Source organism: Pteronotus mesoamericanus, unplaced genomic scaffold, assembly GCF_021234165.1.
Source record: "Pteronotus mesoamericanus isolate MK-2021 breed Mesoamerican mustached bat unplaced genomic scaffold, CSHL_Meso_final scaffold_167, whole genome shotgun sequence".
NCBI classification, from domain to species: domain Eukaryota; kingdom Metazoa; phylum Chordata; class Mammalia; order Chiroptera; family Mormoopidae; genus Pteronotus; species Pteronotus mesoamericanus.
The window spans coordinates 23,535,250-23,552,546 of NW_026555308.1; the positions used below are offsets into that span (position 1 = coordinate 23,535,250).

The 17,297-nt window shown below is 53.1% G+C and overlaps 1 protein-coding gene across 6 annotated transcripts; it reads left to right on the top strand.

Moving 5' to 3' along the window:
- Positions 1–317: 317 nt before the first annotated feature.
- On the top strand, positions 318–16,203 carry TFR2 (transferrin receptor 2). Of its 6 annotated transcripts, none has more exons than XM_054589791.1 (19): positions 318–381; positions 1,506–1,559; positions 1,808–2,060; positions 2,162–2,348; positions 6,725–6,865; positions 6,933–7,044; positions 7,128–7,250; positions 7,630–7,746; positions 7,877–8,016; positions 8,356–8,519; positions 9,351–9,470; positions 9,891–9,973; positions 10,055–10,118; positions 10,212–10,279; positions 10,364–10,440; positions 10,534–10,618; positions 10,705–10,932; positions 11,299–11,439; positions 14,552–16,203. In XM_054589791.1, the coding sequence occupies exons 2-19, from the start codon at positions 1,521–1,523 to the stop codon at positions 14,888–14,890; spliced, it is 2,481 nt and encodes an 826-aa protein (XP_054445766.1). In that variant the 5' UTR covers positions 318–381; positions 1,506–1,520; the 3' UTR covers positions 14,891–16,203. The 6 variants fall into 6 exon arrangements, 5 of the variants coding, with proteins under 5 accessions (XP_054445766.1, XP_054445768.1, XP_054445769.1 ...); XM_054589793.1 differs by lacking the exon at positions 318–381 and adding an exon at positions 619–623; XR_008530503.1 differs by lacking the exon at positions 318–381 and adding an exon at positions 12,927–13,146 and having other exon boundaries at positions 1,304–1,559; positions 14,606–14,740.
- Positions 16,204–17,297: the final 1,094 nt, after the last annotated feature.

Below are 17,297 nucleotides of genomic sequence, written 5' to 3' on the forward strand. Positions count from 1 at the left end.
GTGGGGAGTGGGAGCAGGGGTCTGGGGGTTGGCGAGCAGAGGGCAACACCTGCATCCATCTGTGATCCCACGGGGGACACCCGGGCAAGGTCTGCGGGCGGGGCGGAGCCGCAGGAGCTACCGATGCCTCAGGTTTGAAAGGTGCCGCGATCCAGAGAGGATCACCCAGCGAGAACCCAGCAGAGCCGCACGAAGAGTCGCCCAGCGAGAAGCCGAGTTGGGGTGGGAAAGGGTTGCCGGAGGGAAGGTGCGGCGGGGCCGAGCAGAGAGCAGGGCGAGAGGTGGGGCAGGAGTGGGCGGGGCAGAGGTGGGGCCTGGGGTGGGCCGGGCGTCCGGCCTCTGGAGAGGCTGTGTCCTAGCACCCCCGGACCTGCAACTGAGGTGAGCCTGGGCTGCGCGGCTGTCTTGCTTCCCCGGGCTCTTGGCGGGGACGGGGAATGGGGCGGGGACTCGGACACTGACTGGTGCGCCCCAGCAGATCAGAACTTTTTACCGAACTTGGGTAGGAATTGAGGTTTACTAGGGGTGACCCCCACATGAGACCCCTGAGCCCTTCTATTCCAGAGGTACTTGTCCTGGGGTCCCCGGCGGAGTTTGGGGACCTGCGACCCCTGCCTGAAATTGTAGGTAAAACTTACAGGTTTGTGACGGCGTTCCTTGGGTTCCCAGACCCAAAAGTAGTAGAAACGGTGTGGTCCAAGTTCTTTAGTCACGAAACTGGCAGAAGTGCCCAAAGAGGACCATGAATTGCCCAATGTCACTAAGCTCTGCCCACACTCTGGCCAGGACTCTTTCCACCAATGCCTGGTGGGCCTTGACCCGCAGAGTCAGAACCCTCATCCTGGAGCACTCACTGGCCCTGCGTGGCCACGTGCTACCACTCATGTCCCTCCCTCCCCAGCAGTAGGAGCCTGAGACCCAAATTTCAGTCTGATTCCCATGAGGCAAGACACCCACATAACTAGAGAGAAACCCCCAAGGCGACCGCTGTTGCTCTTCAGCTTAGGATCCCACTGGGGCTGGCATTCGGGGAGGGTAACTCATGTGATACAGGACCTGGGCATTGGGCCTGCAAGCCAGATGAGGGGGGGCAGAGATTTTCAAGGTGGGGAGCTAGGAAGGGGTCCCCAGGACACTGGGAGGGGCAGAAGCAGGAGAAGGGTGGGGGCATCCGTATCTCCACCCTCCCCAGCCATCACTGCCCCTCCCCCACCTCTGATGGGAGCTGGGAGGCCAAAGTCTGTCCCAAGGTCAAAAATTGATTGTTTTGCAGGGATGGGGCAGGAGTGGGACTGTAGAAGGACTGGCAGGGGAGGGTATAACCCCTCCTCCTCCAGCCTGGACTGGGGGGCCATGTGTGGAAGGTTGGACTGAGGCCAGGGCTGTGCCCCCACCCTTGGGGGGCCAAGAAACACCAGAGCTCAGGCTGCCTGCCAGGGCTGATAAGGGGCCCTTACAGGGCTCCCACAAACGGTTTATCATTGGGGGTGGGGAACTGCCTGCAGGACTCAGGAGGGGGCATGAGCATGGAGCCGCTTTGGGGTCTACTCCAGGGAGCGGTAAGACTGAGTGGGGTCGGGAAACACCTTAGTCCTCTTTCCTAGGGCCTTCAGCCCCCTCCCAAACCCCAAGGCTGGCCCCTCCCCTTCCCACCTCAATCTTTCCCCTCCAACCTGCCTCTCAGGACCCCCTTCCTTGCCCTGTGCTCATTTGGTACCCCAAAGTCACTGACCCTCTTATTGCCTGATCCCTCCCTGTCCCCTGCAAACCTCTTTCCCTAATCTCATGCCCACCATGCTTCCCACAGAAAAGGCTGTCTCCACGACCCTCTCAGACCATCTACAAGCATGTGGAAGGCACCCAGCAGGGTTGCCCAGAGGAGGAAGAGGAAGACGGGGAGGAGGTTGCTGGGCCACCAGTCCATTTCTGTCCCATGGAGCTGAGGGGCTCTGAGCCCCTGGGCTCTCAAGCAGGGCGGCAAAACCTTGGACTCTGGGCGGCAGCAGGACGAAGGGGTGCTCCCTACCTGGTCCTGATAGCCCTGCTGATCTTCACTGGGGGTGAGAGTCATTCCACCCTCACACTGAAGGGCCTGGGCTGGGGGAGATTTCTGGGGTCCGGAGAGGGGCACAAGGAGAATCTCCATCTTGCCACTTGCCAGCCTTCCTTCTGGGCTATGTGGCCTTCCGAGGATCCTGCCAGGCATGCGGGAATGACGTGCTGGTGGTCAACGAGGATGAGAACTATGAGCCGGGCCCGGACTCCCACCAAAGCACATTGTACTGGAGTGACCTCCAGGCCATGTTCCTGCGGCATCTGGGGGAGGGGAGTCTGGAGAGCACCATCAGGTAAGGATCATCCTATCCCTCAGAAACCCTCATCCCCTCAGGTGCCGCCTCTTCTTCTCTCCTTTCTCAGGATCCTGGTGTCATGGTCTCCTTTCTGAGTCCTTCCACCTGCCTCCCTGGCCTCCTTGCTCAGTGGTCCTGGGAAGGATGGTAGGCATTGGAGCTAAGAGGAGGAAGGGCGGTTCCCCACGTGAACCTGCAGAGGGCTGAGGTTCAGGGGGTTCTGAAAAGTCTTGAATGCCACACTAAGGAGCTCGGATTTTGACCTGTGGCAGCAGGGAGCTCTGGGGGAATCTGAGAAGAGGTGTTTTAGGGAATCAGAAAAACAAACAAGGGAATGCACTTGTGGGAGCAGACCATCCCCCATTGACATTATGAGAGAAGCCGTCCAGATGCAGAGTGTGCGGGCCTACAGCACAGCACAAGCAGGCCAGCATTTCTTTTGTGTCGAAGTCACCTTTCCTTGCTGGGAAGGAGCTACCAGGTAGGTCCACAGAAGAGGTCAGGCCACCAAGAGCCCTCTTTTAGGTCAGAAACAGTTTTTTAGTAGATTCTCCTGGGTATTCTAAGTACAAAATCGTATAAACTATACATACTGAGAGATGCATAGCTTCCTTGCCAATGCTGATACCTTTCATTTCTCTTTAATTTTTTTTTTTTGCATTGGAGAAGGACATGAGTTTAGGTAATTGTGACAGTAGATCCTTACCTATTTCCTGACTTTCATAGGAATGTTTTTATAATATTTTGTTATTGGGTATGAACTTTGCTGCAGACTTTGGAAGGCTTTTTAAAAGCAAATTAAGAAAGTTTCCTTCTACTCTTAGCTTACTGGAAGTTTTTTCTGTTGTTGTTGTTTTTTTAATCCTCACCAGAGGGCATGCTTATTGATTTTAGAGAGGGGGAAGGGAGGGAAAGAGAGAGGGAGAGAAACATCGATCAGCTGCCTCTCATCCCAACCACGGACCTAACCCGGAACCTAAGTATGTGCTGTGATTAGGAATCAAACCTGCAATCTTTGAGTTTATGGGACAGTGCTCCAACCAACTGAGCCACACCAGCCAGGGCTGGGATTTTTTAAAAAAATTTATTTTTATTTTTAATGATCAGGAAAGAAGGAACAGTTACGGAATTTTTTTTCAAATACTTTTTCAGAATGTACAGAGATGATTATTTCATTGTTCTTATCATGTTTTTGTAGTAATTTACATTAACATATTTCCTTTTCTTCATGAGAGCAGCACTAAACATGATCACTCTTGATATCACTGTATCTGCCTTGCTAAAAGACCTAAAATCTGTGGCAGCAACAACATGAAGGTTTTTTAAAAAAATCTTCTTGAGCAGCACTTGGCAGTACAGGTACAGGCTGAGCAGGTGTATGGTTTGACAGGTCTAGGGGTGAGGTATCACTCAGTGGATGCCACCAAAGGACAGGGAGGCAAGAGGGTAGCAAGCAATGAAGTGACTCTAGGTTGGATGGGGAAGAGAAGGGAAACCAGAAGCTGATGATAGGCTTGGAGAAATTGGACAGTCTGGAATGCTCAGTGAGGTTGAAAGCAGGTATAGTGAGGGCAGGGAAGTAAGCTAGGACCTGAAAAGCTCAAGTCAGAGAGGGAGTAGTATTCTGGAGCTTTTAAGATTTATCTGATAAACTGTGTCCTAATTTTCTTGGAGTTTCCAATCCCTATGGGAGTGCCTGGTACTTAGTAGGTAAATCCTCAATGGATAAATATTCTGGAGGTGGAGTTCTAGATAATTACAAGATCCAGGGTGTGGCCAAGGAAGTGGGTAGCTGGACTGGAGGTAACATTGATGAGGTCATTCATTCATTTATCCAACAAATATTTTGAGCACCTTCTATGTGGCAGGTTCTGGGCTGAGTAGCTAGAGGTGATACAGCCGAGAACAAAACCGTCTGGATCTTTACCTCATGGAGCTAACAGTCTATTGGAGGAAATCAATGCTAAAGTTATAATCACATTCATGACTGCACAATTATTACTGGAATCATGGTTTTGAAGCAAAAGGAAAGGATGTGAGGAATGACTATAACCCCAGCATCCTAATTTAGTTTGGGGGTCAGGGAAGACTTTCTTGAAGAAGTGAGAAGTTGAAGCCTGAGGGGTGAGTTGGTCACCAAGCAAAGAGAAGGTGGAAAGCATTTTAGGCCAAAGAATATCATGTGCAAAAGGTCTGAGTCAGGAAGATGGTGGCCTACTAGAGAAAGTTAAAGAAAGTCCATGTGGCTATTGAGGTGGATGTGGGTCAGGCAAAAAGGGCCTTACTGGTAACGTGAACTTCTCTGGATTTTATTCGAAGAGGAATAAGTGAGAACTAAAAAGTTTCAAACAACGGAGCATCATGATCAGATTTGGGGTGAGGAATTTTTTTTAAGGTCAGGTGCAAAGAATGGAGTTGTTCATACCCCGGAGACCATAGTATAGTATCCTTGTTAGCCAATGAGAATGAAAAGGCTTTCCTGTTTAATTTTCCCTCCCTATCCCTGAGCATTCCTCCCCTGCACTCCCCTCCTTGAGTATCTTATCTAATGTGTTTGATGTGAGCCTTTAAATACACATGTGGCTTTGTCACATGTCATGTTTTATGTGTATGTGTAGATTTCTTTCAAAAAGTGTTTGTGTAAAATGCTAAACATTCATTTTAAAATTTAAGCAACATGAAAAAATACAAAGAAGTAAAAAAAAAAATCACTCGAAGACTTAGCATTCAGATATAGTCACCTCTAGGGTGTGCTTTTATTTACTTATTTATTGTTAGAAGATTTTATTGATTCATTTTAGAGAGGGGGCAAGGGAGGGAGGAAGAGGGGGAAACATCCATGAGAGAGAGAAACATCAATCAGCTCATGCCCAACCCCTCCCGCATGAGCCAGGAATGCGGGAAACCCAGGCAGACTAGGAATCAAACCGGGGACCCCTTCCCTTGCAGAACAGTGCCCAACCAACTGAGCCACACTAGTCAGGGCTCTAGTGTGTGCGTTTAATTTTGATGAACTATTTTTTAACCTAATAGTGTTTCCAAGGTCTATTACACTGCAGTGCATCTATCTAGTTCATTGTTCCCTACTCCAGTGTGAGACCCCTTTTCTTTTTTATGAATGCATCAATAGGTGAAGTTTCAACCAGACAGTTGAGCCCCTGGATGGGGACTGGGCCTGGGGTGGGGTGGCAGGAATGGTACTGAGCAAGCCACTATCACCATGGATTCCGATGGTCCACATGAGAGGTGAGAGGGTGGTGGCTGAGACTAAGGCGTACATCCACCTGGATTTTGAAGCAGCGCAGGAGCTTAGTGGATCATGGTGAAGAGGGAAATAATAAGCCAGGTGCCAAAGTCCTCAATGAAAGTGGACAAGTGACCAATTGGCTAGAACAGTGATTTTCAACCTTTTTCATCTCATGGCACACTTAAACTAATTACTAAAATTCTGCAGCACCCCAGTTGAAAACTACTGGGCTAGAAGATAACAGCAGTGAGGAGGAACAGGGGATGGGAGAGTTGGAAGGCACGGGCTTCAAAGGGAAATTGGTCAGAAACGTGAACAGTGGAGCCAGGAGCATGCCTCCACTCCAGGCCCATGGGACATGTGAACCTGAGCCACCTTCAAGAGTCCCACCGGAGACCTGGCTTCTCAAGGAAGAGCAGTGTTTCTGCCAAGGCAAAGGGTAGAAAGGACATTTAGTGATAATCTGAGGAGGGAGGAGTTCCTTTGCCCTGGAGAGGCACAGGTGGAGCCGGTTGACAGGAAGGTCATGGGAATTGGGGGCCTGTGGCAGAGGTGAGATGGAAGAACAGGGAGAGTTCAGATGACAATAGACTTGCTAGATAGGTGGTGACTATGGAAAAAGACAGGGTGAGGTCTCCAATGAGACCAGGGATTCCAAGATTCCACTGGGAACCTTGGTGTAAGTTGTCCATGAGGCCCAGGTGGAGGATGGGGGAGATGGAGGGTCCTGTCTCTGCCCAGTTAACTCTTTGGAAGAAAGGCGTTTTCGTGCCTGGGGCAACGCACAGGACAGTGTGCTTATGTGTGAAACAGGAAGCAGATTGGAGTTTGGCCTGAGCCAGGAAGAACCTAAGGAATGGTGGACGGGACCGCTAGCTATTGGCAGCTAATGTTTTAAGCAAAAGGAGATCCTGCAGACGACGGGTCACAGCCCTGGTGGCGATGGGATGGATGGCGATGGCAGCAGGGTCAGCCTTAGGAGCGTCTCACAGCCCAGGACCCAGGGCCACCCCACTTATCTGGCATTGCTGCCACCCCCCGCCCCCGCGCCGTCCCCCGCAGGAGCCCAGAATCCGGGCCCTTCTCTCCTCCTGTGCACCAAACAATTCCCCCTCTCACTGCTCAGGCAAACCAGCCTTCGGGAAAGGGTTGCTGGCTCAGCCGCGATGGCCGCCCTGGCTCAGGATATCCGTGCCGCGCTCTCTCGCCAGAAGCTGGACCACGTGTGGACAGACACACACTACGTGGGGCTGCAGTTCCCAGACCCGTGAGTGCGTGAGGGTCGAGGGGTGGGGCGCGTCGGGTGCGGATCTCTCACTACGCCCACTCCTCAGGGCTCACCCCAACACCCTGCACTGGGTTGATGAGGCTGGGAGGCCTGCGGAGCAGCTGCCGCTGGAGGACCCGGAGGTCTACTGTCCCTACAGCGCCACGGGCAACGCCACGGTGAGCGTCTCCTGCCACGCCCCCTTTCTTTCTCGGGAGAGGGGAATGCCGGGAGCAGGCCTGACAGACCTCCCCATCTTCAGGGAGAGCTGGTGTACGCCCACTATGGGCGGTCGGAGGACCTGCACCACCTGCGGGCCCAGGGTGTGGAGCCGGCGGGGCGCCTCCTGCTGGTGCGCTTGGGGGTGATCAGCTTTGCCCAGAAGGTGAGGGTCCCTGGATAGGGGTGCGGGGGAGGCGGGCATGGCGAACCCCAGGATCGGATAGCGGCACGTGGGAAGCGTTTAGGAGGCTGTTGGAAAAGAGAGAACCAAGTGGGTTGTAAGACAACGCTGGCCGCGAACAAAATCAGGAGGTTCTGGACGGGGAACAGAAACACGGGGAAATGTTGGGTACTGTGGGGGCCTGAGGCTGCCACGGCACGGTGGGAGGGCGCGGAGATGAGGCCCCGGTGGTGCCCACGGCCTCTTTGTGGATCTACAGTTGCAGATCAAAGGGTGTGTCATTTCACTTCTACTTGCTTTTCCTGCCCTTTAAATCTGTTTTCTCTGGGAGAAAGAGTCCTGTAGCCCCTTCCTTCCCTAGGTGGCCAGTGCCCAGGACTTTGGGGCGGAAGGAGTACTCATATATCCCGACCCAGCAGACTTTTCCCAGGACCCACACAAGCCAGGCCTGTCCGGCGACCGGGCTGTGTATGGACATGTAAGTCTTGGGGGAAGCTAGCAGTGCTTTCCTAAGGCCCCAGGGCTGCACCTCCTGGCCTGGGATGAGGCTGACGCACTTTTTGAGAGCCTAGCCCACAGTTTCAGAGTGGACACCCCTCACCCCACAGGTGCACTTGGGAACTGGGGACCCGTACACACCTGGCTTCCCCTCCTTCAATCAAACCCAGTTCCCTCCAGTCCAGTCCTCAGGCCTTCCGAGCATCCCAGCCCAGCCCATCAGTGCGGACATTGCCTCCCTCCTGCTGAGGTGAGGGGAATGTGGGGACCAGGAGAGGACGCAAGTCCGTAAGTTGCCTTTGGGTGAACTAGAAAAAGGGGACCTTCCCGAGGGGGCACAGCTTCTTGCCAGGGACCACAGCTTGGTGAGTGGAGCTCCTGCTCATATCACACCCACCTCCACGGGGCACCCTTGAACAGGACACAGCCTGCACAACTGTCCAAGGCAGCCCCGACTGCACTGCCCCTCAGGCAGAGAGCAGGAGCCAGATGGTGGGAGGAAGAGAAAGAATGAAGGGTGGGCTTTGGGCTCTTCTCTAGCCTGAGCCTGTCTGCTACTCTCAACCCTTTCTGCCTCACACCTCTCCAGGAAGATCGAAGGTCCTGTGGCCCCACAAGAATGGCAGGGGCGGCTCCCAGGCTCCCCTTATCGCTTGGGCCCTGGGCCAGGCCTGCTCCTAGGGGTCAACAACTACAAGACTTCTACCCCCATCAGCAACATCTTTGGCTGCATTGAGGGCCGATCAGAGCCAGGTGTGTTTCCTTGCCCAGCCTGCGGGAGGGGAGCTGCTTACAAACCCTGAGCAGAGATAGGGCCGGAGCGGGAGGTCCAGGAAAGCGTGCCAAAGGGGTGTCCAGGGGAGGGAGGTAGTCCCCTTTGACTGGAGTGGAGTGTGTGGCCAGGGTTAACAGGGAGGGAGCCTGGCAGGTTGGGGCTGAACTGGGACTGTGGAGAGTAGTAGTAAGATTTCAAGGTTCAACATGTCCAGAGACAGAATGGGCCATTTTGTACAGTAGTGATTTGTCTAGCACTGGAGGTGAACAAGCATGAGTTGGGTGATGTTATAGCATGAAAGGGAGGTCAGATCATGTAGATGAGCATTGCAAACATAAGTAGACATGATTGCTGTAGGCAGTCAAGATGGGTTCTTGAGCTGAATAGTGGGGTTGCAAGAACAGCTTGGAAAGAAGAGTGTAGCACCTATAAGCACTGAGGGAGTAGCACAGGGAATCCTGTGATGAAGCTCAGATGAGGATGCTGGTGGTTGGAGCAGGGGTAGAGAAAGGGTAGAGAGATTTAAAAGGGGAACACCTGTCAAACAGCAAGACACAGCTGACCTGGGACGTAATGGAGTCGGGAATGACCCTAAGTACCCCACTGAAGGAGCAGGGCCAAGGGCAGGAGGGCCACCCTCTTTAGTCACAGCAGGGGTTGCAGAGATGTGAGGGCCTGAAACAGAGACTGGTTTGGGGCCTGAAGAAATGATGGTAAGGTCTTGTGTGCACCCACCCTCCCCGGGTGGAATGAGAAGCCTCTGGGTACTGCCGGTGTAACAGGTGGACCCCAAACATCCCTTCCCCCAGATCACTATGTTGTCATCGGGGCCCAGAGGGATGCGTGGGGCCCTGGGGCAGCCAAGTCCGCAGTGGGGACCGCCATACTGCTGGAGCTGGTGCGGACCTTTTCCTCCATGGTGAGCAATGGTAAGGCCAGGGCCTGGGCCTGGGCCTGGGCTGGGCAGCCAGGGCTGTGGCCTGAGTTGGGATGGGGCAGAGGGGCAATCAGCAGCACAGGCTGGACTGTGGCCGCTCCTACCCGGGCTCCAAACCTGGCCACTCATGTCATGCATGGCCCGGGGAAAGACTGCCTCTCGATTTCCTCATCTAAGCATGAAAGTAGTAACAGTCCAGGGTCTGAGTGCAGATTAAATAGGAAATTCCATGTGTAAGCCATCTCCATCGCTGTTAGAGTCGAGTCAGAGCAGACGCAGGTGAGATGGGCTGGGCTGGGGACTCAATGAGAGGGAAGGCAAGGCCCCAGGGGACCAGGACAGAGGAAGACAAAGAGGGGGTCTTTGCTTGGCCTCCAGTTGAGCCCATCCTCCCTCCCTGCTTTGTCCCCAGGCTTCCGGCCTCGAAGAAGTCTTCTCTTCATCAGCTGGGATGGAGGCGACTTTGGGAGTGTGGGCTCCACAGAGTGGCTAGAGGTAATGCGGGGTCTTGGGCACGTAGGTAGGCAGCAGGGAGGAATGGGAAGGGGCTTCATCCTCCTAACCCCTAACCCACAGGGCTACCTCAGCCTGCTGCATCTGAAAGCTGTAGTCTATGTGAGCCTGGACAATGCCGTGCTGGGTGAGCAGGGGCAATGCCGCCCGCCATCTGGACCCCCTCAGGTGCACCCCTGTCCTTGGGATCAAGCCCTGAGCTTGACCTCCTTCTCTGCAGGGGATGACAAGTTCCACGCCAAGACCAGCCCCCTTCTGATCAGCCTCGTTGAGAACATCCTAAAGCAGGCAAGAGTCTGTCCAGGAGCCGGGAATGGAGGGAAGCTATCGGAGGGGTGGTTGGAGCCTGACTGTCCCCAATACTGCCCTCAGGTGGACTCTCCTAACCACAGTGGGCAGACCCTTTATGAGCAGGCGATGTTCAACAATCACAGCTGGGATACAGAGGTGTAAGTTGGGACAAGGTGGAAGGGAGGAAAGCTGGGGGTGATGTGGGAGGAGCCTGAACCCACAGAGCACTCTAACCTGCCCCCCAACTCTAGGATCCAGCCACTGCCGATGGACAGCAGTGCCTATTCCTTCACTGCTTTTGCGGGGGTTCCTGCCATTGAGTTCTCCTTCGTGGAGGTGAGGCTCCCTGGCCCCGCCCAAGAGCAGCAGCCCCTCAGCCTGTGTGCACCATGCCCCTGCGCCAGCACCCTCTGTCCCTGCAGGATGGCCAGGCATACCCGTTTCTGCACACAAAAGACGACACATATGAGAACCTGCACAAGGTGCTGCGGGGCCGTCTGCCAGCCGTGGCCCAGGCTGTGGCCCAGCTTGCAGGGCAACTCCTCATCCGGCTCAGTCATGATCACCTGCTGCCGCTGGACTTCGGCCGCTACGGGGATGTGGTCCTCAGGCACATCGGCAGCCTCAACGAGTTCTCCGGGGACCTCAAGGTCCAAGATGCCAATCCCACTCACAGCTTCTGGGGTTGGGAGGCAATATATCCCCTTAAAGTGCTGCCCAGGCCAGGTGGTCTGGTCCCTCCCACCCCCACTCTCCTGGTGGGGTTGGGGGGGTGGTCCGCTCTGGCAACCTGTCTCCTTTACTCCTGCCCCAGGCACCTAAGCCCCTCCCAAGCCCCCAGGATTTGCCTCCCTAACCCCAACCACACAGGTCTTCCCTCTCCATTCCGTCCCAGCATTGTCCTCCTAGACCTCCCCACTCCTGTCAGACCCAGCCAGGCTCCCAGTCCCTTGACCTCCATCCTAGGTCCCGGCCTGGCTACTGCCGCAGGCCCGATCTCGCGCCTCTGCCCTCAGGCCCGCGGGCTGACCCTCCAGTGGGTGTACTCGGCGCGGGGAGATTACATCCGGGCGGCGGAGAAGCTGCGGAAGGAGATCTACAGCTCGGAGGGCAGCGACGAGAGACTGACACGCATGTACAACGTTCGCATCATGCGGGTGAGGACGCCCGCGCCCCCCCCCACCCCCGCCTCCACCCTTCCCCCACCCCCAACCTCCCTTAGCGCCAGTCCCTTCCTCTCTCTGCTCCTTGCCACTCTCTCTACGTTCTCTCAATCGCTGTCCTCGGGGCACTTCCAGTCCTGGACGCACATTGCTCACAGGCCAGGCTAGGGCAAGCACTGAGGCAGGCTCTGCAAAGTGTTGAAACGAACAGGGAGGGCCAGTCCCTTGGCTACAGCCACCTGGCCAATGTGTCAGGACTGGGTGGGTCACTCCTCTGCAACACACACACACACACACACACACACACACACACACACACACACACACACACACACACACAGAGCTTCCTCACCACCCTGCAGAGAAAAAGCATGTCCACAGTGGTCTTCAGTACAAGAGGCACAGGGTTATGATCCTGGAGGTGCAAAAGTCTTATTAAATTCAGTGGAGAGCTCTCTTCCTTCTAGGAATGAGATGCATGAAACCCAGAAAGGCTGCTTAGAGGAGGTGTCATGTGAAAGTTATACTAGATCTTGTTCCCTTGGCAGTCTCTCCTGCCTAGCTTTAGTACTTTGCTATTCGCACCCCACCTCCAGTTCCAACCCCTCCTCTTCCTTCCATGTCCTCGCCACAAGAACTCAAAGCAGTAACCCTTTGTCTCAGGAAAGGAATAGATAAGGACTGTAAAAGTGGGGAAAAGTCTTTAGGGCAAAAAGCATAAGCAGGACTCCTCACTGAATGTGGGGTGAACAGGGAACCCAGAGTGTTCACATGCACAGTTTCGGGAGAACAAATCTGCCCCTCGCAGGTTCGTGTTCTTTCTCCGCATTCATTTTCTCTGCTTGGGCTCCTGCCCATTTCCCTCGACATTACTCCTCCCTTCTTTCTGTTCACAAAGTCATCCCTCTTGCACTTTTGTACTTGCTCCTTCCTTCTGGTCTCTCTCCTTCTCTTGCCTCCTCAGCATCCTCTTCTTCCTTCTCCCCTTCCTGATCTCTTCTCCCCTTCCCTTTATTGCTCCTGTGGTGAGACAAGGGATTGGGCATGGTTCATTCTCACTCATAGATCTTGCTTTAACCCCTGCTGCGCCAGACTCTAGGAACACAAAATTGTTCCTCATTTTTTAACTCATATTACCTCATGCCTGAAGTTCCCCCCCAAGGGATAAAAGCATCTGTAAGGGATCAAGGGACACAGACTCAGGCTGGCAAGGAAAGACTCACTATTTCAGAACCTGCAACACAGGGCTAGGCCAGACCCAGGGAACTTGGTAGCTCTAGACCAGGGGTTGATAAGCTACAGCCAGAGGGCCAAATTTGGCCCACCTCTTTGTAAATAAAGCTTTATTGCAATGCAGCCATGCTCATGGGTTTTCATATTGTCTACAGCTGCTTTTGTGCTATGGCAGCAAAGTTGAATAGTTGCTACAGAAACATTATGGTCCGAGAAGCCTAAAATAATTGCTCTCTGGCTTTTTGCAGAAAAAGTTTGCTGACCCCTGCTTTAGACTGTGACATGGGTCTTGAACAACAGACAGAACTTGAGTTGGTGCAAAAAGAAGAGGACGTTGTAGGGTGGAGAGCCCAAGAATAAGGACGAAGCAATGAAATAGGGCCTGACTTTCCATGTAAGCAGAGTGTGGGCCAGCAGAGCCTGAGCAGAGGCCCAGTGAAGAAGCTGAGGGCAGAGGAGCACCAAATAGTGAGTTAGGGACCTGCTATGGGGAGCTTTGAATGTCAGGATAAGAACTCTGAATTTGTGGGGTCTGGGCATCAAGGAAATTAGGAAGGTGTTTGAGCAGGGAGGCGATGTGAGCAAAGTGGAGTGTTAGGAAGGACTTGGCCAGAATAGTAAAGGGCCTGAAGGGAGAGTGATATTGGTGATGACTGAGCTCTGGGGGAGGGTGGCAGGTGGCAGCATATGCCGCCTGTGGGCGAGGGGACTGGAACAACAGTCCAGTCCCCTTACTCCCAATAGCTGCCATCTAGTAAGGGCTATACCATGTGCTAGGGCTATACTTTACTTTCTCAGGAGTCCCCCAAATCCTGTGAGGTAGCTAGTATTTTACACAGAAACCGAGGCTCGGATGGGCTAAGTAATGTATCTGAGGTCTCAGTAAGTGGTAAAAAACAGGCAGTCCAACCCCAAAGTCTGTGCTCACCCCACTCACACTCACCTTCGAGGCCGAGAGCGTGGCATCTGAGGGGGACCATGATGTTCACGAGGGAATGTGGATGCAAGGGTCAAGTTTTCAAAGAAGTTGGTGCCCACATGTGTGAAGTTATGCCCAGCTGCCTCTGGCTCATGGGTTTTCCCATGAGCAGGATTCCAGTAAATGACTTATCAAGTAGAATTGCCAGCAGTTCCCACAAGGTCCTGGTTGACGTTAAGGGCATGGATGGGCTCTTTGAATGAATGAAGACTTAAGAGGATATAAGGGTGTGAGACCACTCTTAGAGATTGATTTTTGCTGGGGTGGCCCCCAGGCAGTGGTAATATCTTAAATATCTTCCCCTGTGATTCTAATACACAGCCAGATTCGAAAACCTCTGGATTGTAGGTAAAGAGAAGAGCAGAAGCTAGAAGTTAAACCTTGGGCCTGCCCACAGGAGGGAGCAGAAGAAACCAGAGAGGCTGGCAGAAAGGTGGGAGGAGAACTGGGGAAGGTGCAAGACCTTTTCTCAGGAAAGACAAACAGAATCTGAGTCAGAGGGTGAGGACAGAGTCAGGCACTTCATTAGGACTGGGCTGTCCAGTTGACCTTTGCCTCAGGGCTCTGGACCTTGGCAGGGGTAAGGCGGAATGTCTGGGGTATGGGAAGGTCAGAACAGCAAGCCCATAGACTGTTCTCTGAGTTCTAGGCAGGGAAGTGAATGGTGAGAAGAGAAGGCTGAGGAGACCTAGGTGCAGACTTGGAGGTTTAAGGGAGAAAAAGAAAGGGATTCAACCCAAAACACAGATGGAAGATGCATCCTACAAGGCTACAAATGACATACACAGTGGCCATCCCTGACTGGGTAGCCAAAGGAAGGTGGGACTTAAGCTGCTCCACTATGTTTATTAAGTCAGTACTAATTCCCAGTATTGGTTTGGAATTGTTGTTCAGGCCTTCACTCAGGGCCAAAGCCTGACCTTCGACCTGATCGCCCTCTCTGCTCAGGTGGAGTTCTACTTCCTGTCCCAGTATGTGTCACCAGCCGACTCCCCGTTCCGCCACATTCTCCTGGGCCGCGGAGATCACACACTGGGTGCCCTGCTCGACCACGTGCGGCTGCTGCGCTCCAGCGGTTCTGGGTCCCCGGGGGCAGCCCCCTCTGGGGTGATGCCTGGCCTGGGCTTCCAGGAAAGTCGCTTTAGGCGCCAGCTGGCCCTGCTCACCTGGACGCTGCAGGGGGCTGCCAACGCACTCAGCGGGGATGTCTGGAACATAGATAACAACTTCTGAGGGGGGAGGGTCATACGCTTTTGCCCCAGGCCAAGAGCTCCTGCTCTTCTCACTTGAGCAATTTCTGGGTGACTGTGCAACACCCCTCCTTGCTGACCGATTTCTCATTAGCCCTTTCCGTGTCCCTAGGGGTCCAGAGTAAAATAGCCGCACACCCTTGGCTCAACAGTGTAGGAGTAGGTGAGCAGTGCCTTCCAAAAGGGATGGTCATACAGCTAATCAGATGGCAGCATCCGCTCCGTCAATCACAGCCCCTTCTTCTTAAGGAGCTGGGTCCCCCACACCTAGAGACCACTCTGGCAAGTTTTCTAGGCCCTGGGAAGCTCTCTTGGTAGGAGAGATGGCTGGAACGATGCCTTATGGCCAACACATGGTCTTTGGTAAGAGGGGCTGGAGTTTAAGCTTCAATAAACCACCTGGGCATGTGTTGTTTATAAGCACCTTTATGCTTCTTTGCCCTCGTCCCACCCCGTCATCCAATACTAAAGACCTTCCATAGGTCTTAAGGAGAAGGGGCCAGAGAGGATGCACATTGGAATGCTGTCTCCATGGGAAAAACCCTGAGATGTTTCGTTATTAAGGAAAGAAACTGTCTAAGGAAATCAGGAGCACCCTTTCTCCAAACCACCATGGAATGGGGGGCTGGCTCTGTACCTTCTCCTGGGACCAGGGACAGGCTACACATGTTGTAAGGTCTGGTGCAAAACAAAAATGCAGGGCTTCTGGTTTCAAAAGCAACAACAAAGCCATTTTCTTCCACAGTTACCTAACTTGTCATAGTGGTTTTGTATTTGCTATTTAATGTCCATATCCCTCAGACAGGGAAATACTCTGAGGCAGATCCCCGTAGGCACTCTGGGTTCTGCCCCACAACTTGGTACAGATGTTCTCGATCCTGACCTAGACCTGGACCCTCCCTGTGCCTGCACCCAGGTTCCTGCTGGGGAAGGGGGGTGGCAACTGTCACTCGGTGGGGGCAGGGATCTAGAAGTCAAGAACCCACCCAGGGGAGGCAGGACTGTAGCAAATGCTCCCCTGTCCCATCAGACTGCACTTCAAAACATAAATTCAAAGGTAGAATCATTAAGAATTTCAAGACAGTGACCATGGAGCATTAATCCCAAACACAGGAACCCCTTCTGAGCATGGGGCCTTGGGAGGCTGTGGTGCTCAAACACCCATTAGATTGGCCCAGCCTGGCACCTCTCTCTGCCGGGGTCCCCCTCAGCCAATCTTTGTCCTGTGAGCTGGAAGCTGCAGGAAGGCAGAGAATTAAGGTGTTGCTGGCACTACTTTACCTTTCATCTTGGTCTCAGCAGGCTGTGGCCCTGGCTCTCACTCCCAGGGCAGCTGCAGAAATCCCAGGGCCTGCCTCTGAGGCTCCTTAGTCCTCTCTTACTCCCGGTATGACGTGAGTCTCTCTTATTCCCGTCATGAGAAGTCCTATCTACATCCTCAGGATGTGGGACATAAAGATCTCCTAGTCTATGTCTTGGGTTCCAGGATGAAACTGCCCCTTGCTAAGCTCCCTGAGCCTGGTTTGGTGAGATCTCAGGAGACTGAACTGGAATCAGAATCCTCCTCGGCTGTTTGCTTCCCTGACACACAGTCCAGAAGAAACCTAAAGCGGCTTCTCAGCATTCCTCACCTTGTCCATTTGCACCCAGTAGTAGATAGAATAGTGGTCTGGACAAAGCGGTCCATGTCCTAATCCCCCAAAACTGAATGTTACCTTACACAACAAAAAGAATTTTGCAGATGTGATTAAGTTGAAGATCTTGAGATGGGAAATATTATGGGCTGAATTATATGCCCCCCCCAACCCATATGTTGAATCTCTAACCCCTGGTGCCTCAGAATGTGTTCGTATTTCGAAACAGGGACTTTTAAGAGGTAATTAAGTTAAAATGAGGCCATTAAGATGGGCCCTACTCCAATCTGACTAGTTTCTTTATAAGAAGGGAAAACTGAGAGAAACACCAGGGATGTACATGCACAGAGGGAAGACATTGGGAGGACACAGCAAGAAGGCAGTTGTCTGCAAGTCAAGGAGAGAGGCTTCAGAAGAAACTAAATCTGCCAATCCCTTCATTTTGGACTTACAGCCTCTAGAACTGTGAAGAAATAAATTTCTGTTGTTTAAGCCACTCGGTCTGTGGCAGCCCTGGCAAACTAACACAAGGAGGGTCCTTATAAAAGAAGGTAGGAAGGTCACAGATGAGAAAGTAGATAGGACAACAGAAGCAGAGGGTCTGCACCAGAGATTTAAAAATGCTACATTCCTAGCTTTTTTTTTTCAAGTGATTTTTAAACAATGATCACTTGTTATTTCCACTCCTGGCTTGAAAGATGGAGGAAGGGACCACAAGCCAAGGAATGCAAATGGCCTCTAAAAGCTAGAAGCAGC

What these genes read in the sequence shown, in the direction of transcription:
- TFR2 (XM_054589791.1), top strand. Translation starts at nt 1,521, where the DNA reads ATGAGCATGGAGCCGCTTTGGGGTCTACTCCAGGGAGCG. An exon ending in GGGGTCTACTCCAGGGAGCG is followed by an intron (nt 1,560 to 1,807) that starts GTAAGACTGAGT and finishes TGCTTCCCACAG; the next exon opens with AAAAGGCTGTCTCCACGACC. An exon ending in CACAGCTGGGATACAGAGGT is followed by an intron (nt 10,441 to 10,533) that starts GTAAGTTGGGAC and finishes CCCCAACTCTAG; the next exon opens with GATCCAGCCACTGCCGATGG.